The sequence below is a fragment of the Callorhinchus milii genome, unplaced genomic scaffold (assembly GCF_018977255.1).
Source record: "Callorhinchus milii isolate IMCB2004 unplaced genomic scaffold, IMCB_Cmil_1.0 Scaffold1218, whole genome shotgun sequence".
NCBI classification, from domain to species: domain Eukaryota; kingdom Metazoa; phylum Chordata; class Chondrichthyes; order Chimaeriformes; family Callorhinchidae; genus Callorhinchus; species Callorhinchus milii.
The window spans coordinates 11,465-18,854 of NW_024705959.1; the positions used below are offsets into that span (position 1 = coordinate 11,465).

Sequence of the window (7,390 nt, forward strand, 5' to 3'; positions counted from 1 at the left end):
GTTCGGCTCTTACCCTGACAGAGCGAGGCTTCCTGGACAGTGTGACTGGTCAGTGTGGGGACATCAGGGTGTGTGTCAGTGACCAGGAGGAGGCCCCGGTCCGCCATCTGGAAGGTTCCGCTCTCAGCGTCGTCGTAATCTTCCTGAAGATGATCTGTTAACAGGGAGTCAGTCTTACGCACTCAAACATTCAGAGAGGAAAAGGAGGCAGATATCATAATATTATACAGCACAGAAGGAGGCCATTCAGTCCATCTATTGAAAGAGCGACCAAAATTACTCCAAATCTTCCGCGCTCTGCAAATTTGTCTTCCCCAACTATCTATCCATATCCACCCAAATTTGGACACAGTGGTGCTCCAGGTATCTTTTGCCTGAATGACTGAAAAAATACTGAATTTCTTTTTAGATACTTCATCTGAAGATTAAAGCTTGTTTTACTGTGAAAACTGGATAAATTGGGAGCTCTTTGGCCTCTGGGTCGGAAGTTTCTGATTGTAATCCACTCGGGGACTAAGATCACACTCTGGATAACACTCCACAGCAGTGCAGTGCATTGAGCTCCGTTTGGATGTTTAGCTGGAATTTAAATATTGCAAATCTCAAAAGGGAAATAGTTCTTATCCTGGAGGGTTGCCCCACATTCCTGATTACTGTGCATATTTTGCGCACAAATTGCCTTTGCAGTTCATCAATAGATAAACAATCACTATAAATCACTACAAACATATGTGAAGTCCTTTGAAACGTCTCGTCTAATTGATCAGAGGCTGTATAACATACAATAATTTTTCACTCACTCACCATTCGGAAGAAACACCTCAGCGTTTCCTTGTTCTGCATCAGATCCATTCACACTCTCCCCAGTGTAGTACTCCAGTTTACTGATAGAATCGTTGGATCCTGAAACTGTGCAAATAATGTCATTACTGTCCCATTACAGAGGTTCTTAGAGCCTAATTCGACTCCAATATCAAAACGAAGAAAGGTATCAAAAATGAGAGTTTTTTTCCGAAATCGTGGATCACTTTCCATGGATGAAAATATGGTCAACCGCTCAAAAATATGATGTTGATCAAAAGAAAATCTTTAACATACCAGGAGCAAGTTGGTTAAATAATATTAATATGATTTTTGAATACTGCCTCTGTTTGGGTTACAAATGATATATTTGACAACATGGTATTATTTTAGATATTCGCTGGGACTACAGACACACAATAAGCATGGCTTATATTTGTTTCTGTAGGATTCGTTTTGGTGAAGTAATATATTATTTTGCTGTATATTAAATTAAATAATTTAACTTAATTTAATTGGTAAATGCAGAAATCATCGGTGATAATATTTGAAAATTGAAAGACCGAACAAATTGAAGTATTGAGTAGGTTTCATCTCTTTTAAGTGGGTAAATTGATACAACGCAACTGGATGTGGATTTTTCAGTTCTCTGAATAAAAGCTTGAAATCCTATCCACAGCGCATTCAATCATTTGCATTTGCCACCAATCGGGATACTAATGTTGATGCTTTTTGTTCAATGATGCGGATGCAATAAATATGATTGTAAAGTATGTACCAGTGGAGTCAGCCTCGAAGTTTCTTCTTCTGATCGGCCGATCCTCAATTTCTTCATAAATTGCTTGATACAAACGAGCAGATGGATATTTTTCCTCTGTTGGAAGTTGACATGTACAGAAATTAAAATATTAACCTGAAATTGCACAGTGGAGTTTGAAATTGATGTGTAAATATTTGGAACATGTTACGTTAGTATTATTATTTGAAAATATCAATATATCATCGTCACTATTGCCTCATTATTCATCAGTGTACTTGTTTTTGTCAGTGTTTGTTTCAATCGGTAAATACGACTGTGCATTTGTATTTAGGTACCTACAAATATCTACTTAGCTCTGTGTGTTGGTGTGTTAATACAACTGTATATTTGTGATGCTTTGGGTATCTACGTTTTTGTGTCAGTTTAACAATTTGTTTTGTATCTTTTACGCAAAATATGTTGTTGTGCTCAGTTTACTTTGAGGCCTAATTGTGTCTGGTGGTTTCTTTATGCATCTGTGGTTGTGTTTGAGCTACGCATTTGAACGTATATGACTTTAATTTTAGTTTGTGCAACTTTACAGATACACGTGAACACAGCAATGAAATCGAGACGGTAAAAACAGGTAAGAGTATTAAATTAACAAAAACAGACACGTGCATCAACAGGATTTTATCTGAATTGATAGAGAAACTCCAGGCAGTGCTGTGAGATCAGATTCCAGTCTCACCTGTTCCTGAAGAATTACTGTCCATCTGTACAATCAGTGCAAACAGTACCACCGCTAACAGGATTCCAAGGACGATGCAGACCACGAAAGGTATGTTGATCAACTGGACTTTGCAAGTCAAGGACATAACATTTGTTATTTTATTGTTGTACAACATGTGGTAGTCACACTTTCGAAACTATAAAGAAAAATGCTTCACACTAAACTGAACGTTATCTGAAGCAAATTATTGCACAGTGATATGATATGTTCCACAGTGTATTCAGAATAATGCCCAAACTATCTGAAAAATTGTCCTGATGCAGCTCTTTTCCTGAAGTTAAACGCCTGTTAATTTCTAAAATGTAGTTATACAGTCTGTTCATTTCTCAAGTGTTGACTACTGAAAGGTTAGTTGACAAATATACTGGTTTGGATATATTAATGTTTTTACGAATGAATGGCAATACCTGGTGGTAATATGTAGGAAAGCTAAGCAATGTGTTAGCAAGAAGTCAAGTAATTATGTTATTTACCAAAGGATGGGGTTGGGATTGGTTGTCTGGGAGGTTTACCTGCAAAACATCACATACACCATAAATCCAGTAACCATTCAATTTCTGGCATCAAATGAAGTCAGAATTAATCTGCTTTTGTTGAGAATAATTTAAAAAACCTCAAATTTGTCGATGAACATTGAGAGATCGGATCCCTACCGGAGCAAACCACACCGGCGTCTTCTTTGTGAACGCAGTCGCTGCGACCCGCGGATGCGGAGACACAATCCCACAGAAAGGATTCGCTTCCTCTGCAGTGAAGCTCGTCCAGCCATATCTGACCAGCGCCTTGTCCGAACCCCGCCTGTCCCACAGCCCGCACGGCCGGGCCGCAGTCCAGCTGTCCGCACACCACACCGGCCTCTCGGATATCCCAGGAGTCGTCACACACCGTCCCCCACGTGTTATTGCTCAGTATCTCAACTCTCCCCGAGCAAATGCTGCTTCCTCCAACCAACCGCATCTCCTGTCCTGATCAGACAGCAACAACAACAACAAGATTACATTTGTATAGCGAATTTCGCGTCGAGAGGACGTATTGATAGACAGTATTCATATCACATGTTAGTTACTCACACCAATAAAATACGCATTCTTCCATATTGTCATCAATAGAATTTATCATGTAAAGTATTATTTACAGGATCTGTTATAAATAAACCTTCAAAAATAAATATTAGTGATAATAATTTGATCACTAGATCGACAATTGGTTGTGGGACACCGCTGTGCTCAATTGTCTGCCGCGTTTCGCCCACAAATATGCAGTCGCTTCACTTTCCAGTAAATTCCGTGAAGCGCTTTGACAATTCAAGAAAATGTGAAAAGCGCATTATCCAATGGAAGGATTATTATTATTGCAGTCAAACCACGTTACAGTAGATAATGTGAAGCGCACTTAGAATTCCACCTGATGTGAATGATTTGATAACAAATACAAATTCTGTTCATTCATTTATTTTTCATTCAGTACCTGATAAACGAATCTGCTGATCCGGTGATCTCCCATCGCATAGTTTTGCCCTCTCCCTTTTTTCCGGAGCTTTCTCTGCATCAAACATACATCAGATAAGCAAACTGGTTCAAACATAAACACAATAAATATTCAATCAGAGATGTGAACTAAGGGACATTTTACTACCTGAACACATCACACCCACATCTTCCGAATGAACACAGTTATGTTCACCCCAAGGTCGTGAGGAGCACTGCCACAGGAAGGATTCCTTTGAATTGCACTCCATGTCATCCAACCAAATAGGCCCAGATCCTTCGTCAAATTTACCATCATATTCAACGTCCAGAGCTTTGCCACAATCTAACTGTTTGCAGATGACCTCAGCTTCGTCCATTCCCATGGAGTCCGAGCAGACTGTGCCCCAGGTCCCATTGTAAAACACTTCCACTCTCCCCTCGCAGGAATGTTGCCCACTCGCCAGCCGCAGCATCTTGTGCTCTGTGAGGCAACATGGTGTTATGATGGAATTGAAATCTCTCAACTGCAACGTAGTCAATCTACCTCCTGTAACTCAGTGGTTAGAGCACTCGCTTTGGAAGCGAGAGACCTGAGTTCAAACCCAGGCAGAGGGCGAAATCTTGGGCAAGTTTCCTTACTCCACACAGAGCCTAATAATAATCCTCCAAAACCAAAAACAATAATAAATTGGTCAGTTTCAATTTACGACTGTTTGTGGGACATTGCTGTGCGCAATTGGCTGCCGCGTTCGCCCACAAATATACAGTCAATTCACTTTACAGTGCATTCTGTGAAGCGCTTTGGGACGTCCTCCCGACGTGAAAAGCGACTAATCAAATTCAAGGATTATTATTATTATTTTTACAGCTGTTTCTAACTGTGGTGACGAAACATCTAGACACATACTGCCATGCAATATCCCACATCTAACCACAAATAGAACATAATAATAATAATATTAACAATAATGATCCTTGCATTTGATGTAGCGCTTTTCACGTCAGGAGGGCGTCCTAAAGCGCTTCACAGAACGCACTGTAAAGTGAATTGATTGTATATTTGTTGGCAAACGCGGCAACCAATTTCGTTTTGGGTTTTGGAGGGATTATTATTAGGTGTGTGGAGTAAGGAAACTTGCCCAAGGTTTCGCCCTCTGCCTGGAATTGAACTCAGGTCTCTCACTTGCAAAGCGAGTGCTCTAACCACTGAGCTACAGGACTCCACATGTTTCATCGCCAGGATAGTTGGCCCCGGCACAAAGGCAATCATTCTTGCCTTTTCCAGCATTGCCCATGGGATCATTTTTTCTCAGGTGAACAGGTAATAACATCATTAGAGGCACTGATGGTGCACTGAATTGTTAGCTTTTGCCAAGAATAATCCATTAGGCCTTTGAAACCAAATACCATTTAGCTGAATGGAGAAAGCGCTACAATCTGATCCGAGCTCACACCCTATCAGTGGAATTTGCTGATGTGAGACATAGTGCTTAATCTCTTACCTTTACACACGACGCTCACATCTTCTTTATGATAACAGTCATGTTGCCCCCATGGAGAAGAGGGACATTCCCAGAGAGCTGATTCCTTTCCTGTACATCTCACGTCATCCAACCAAACTGGAGCTGAGGCTCGTCCACAAGTGGCCGCAGATGTAGCATGAACTGCAGGTCCACATCCGAGCTGTTTGCACACAACATTCGCCTCAAGTGAACCCCAGGAGTCATCACACACCGTCCCCCAGGTTCCGTTGTAGTAAATCTCCACTCTCCCGGCACACGAACTCCCACCGTCCATCAGTCTGATCTGAACATCTTCTGCTGAAAATGAGGAAAGTTTGTTCCAAGGTATAACATGCACCGATTTAAAATGCTATTTAAAACCTCCTGGTGAAATAAAAAGTATTGGTAAACGTTCACTCACTTGAACTCTGAACTCCAGTACGAAATGTTTTCCAATTTGATTCGTTTAATGTTAGTTGTCTGTGTTCTGTTGCAAAGTAAAACAATATGTCAAGTTTCTATTTAGGATATAGAGAGATCGTTTGCGCTTTAATATTATTCATCATCCAAAAAAATGAATTGATACTCAATGTACATGTGTGAACTTTCATTGTGTATTGACGTTCATACTCTTGTCCCAGCATCACAGGTGGTGTAATTCAAACTGGTGGGACATTTCTACATCAATTGAGATGATCACTCACCGAAAGAGAGGCATAATGTAAGTTACTTAGCAATGTGTTGCCAAAATTAACAAAGATTTATTCCATTTATTCTATTTATCAGTCAAATGCACTCACCCGAACAAAGCACTCCCACATCCCGGCTGGTCCCGGAGGATGAAGCCACTGTGGAATGTGGGCAGTTCCAGATGTGCGTCTCGGTTCCCATACACTGAACATTATTGATCCACACAGGTCCAGTGCCTTCCCCGTACTGGGAAGAGTTGTAGATTGAAATGGCAGAGCCACAGTTCAACTGTCGGCAGATGACATCGGCATCTGATATATTCCAGGAATCGTCCAGCAATCTGCCCCAAGTGCCGTTATGATAAATCTCCACTCGCCCATCACAGCGGCTCCCACCGCTCTCTAACCGTGAGTGCCACTGTGTACCTGCAACGATTTCAATGCACAATTCATACTGAAAGCTGTAAGAGCTGAAGATAAGTTTATCGTGTTATTTATTGAAATTAGGCGTTTCGAATGTGGCAATATTCCCGACAAAATGACACAGTAATATACATAATAACGTAGAAATTATAAGAAATTTTCACAGACAACGATGTTACTGGTGTTCGCAGCTACACATAATCAAGAGACAATAACGCAAAAAATGACAGCAGCCTCCAGCCCAAGTGCACAAATAACCTCATGTGCCAGGAGGAAACAAATACGTGAATAGAAGGAGAATTTTTAAAAGAATCGTTGCATTTCTAGCAGAAGAGCATTATCGTCACAATCTAAAACCAGAGATTGTCCTTCATCAGGACCAGACTACTCTATGGGAATCAGGAGTAAACACTGTGTCTCAGGATTCTCTGCTCTCGTGTGCAATAATAAAATTAATATTTATTTTGTGCTGATTTTTAGAGATGGAGATTACTGTCTCCTCTGATACCTGAATAATAACTCATCGCAAATCGTACTCACACAATAGATCAGATTCTCTAAGACAGACAGCGTGTCATTTAAGCAAAGGTAGATTTTACTTTTAAAGAATATGTCCCATTATTTTTTAAGTTGTTGGCTTTTCCGCCGACAAAATATGCAGCCAGATTTCATGAAGATATATTATTTGAAGCGCGTTGAAGAAGTCTGAATGACTTAATGATAATCACTTAGTAATGCACTATATCAAACGAATTGTTATGTCACTCACCGGAACATACAACAGTAACATCATGGTCATGTGTAGAGCTGAACTTCTCCCAGAATGATACAGGACAGTCCGAAACTAGGGATTCATTACCGACACAATTGAAGTTAGTTTTCCAGATAAGACCTGTTTCTTTCCCAAACTGTGTTCCAGAACCAGTTGACAAAGCGAAGCCACAATCCAATTGCCGACAGAGCACATCGGCGTC

General features: G+C 40.6%; 1 protein-coding gene across 1 annotated transcript; it reads right to left on the reverse strand.

The window, feature by feature from the left end:
* Window positions 1-1,190: 1,190 nt before the first annotated feature.
* LOC121852745 (antigen WC1.1-like) lies at window positions 1,191-6,419 on the reverse strand (the record flags this gene model as incomplete). Its single annotated transcript, XM_042346636.1, has 8 exons — window positions 1,191-1,207; window positions 1,580-1,675; window positions 2,292-2,399; window positions 2,987-3,298; window positions 3,801-3,875; window positions 3,969-4,283; window positions 5,305-5,674; window positions 6,124-6,419. Coding segments are annotated over 8 exons (1,589 nt in total), but the record flags the coding sequence as incomplete, so codon positions are not given.
* Window positions 6,420-7,390: the final 971 nt, after the last annotated feature.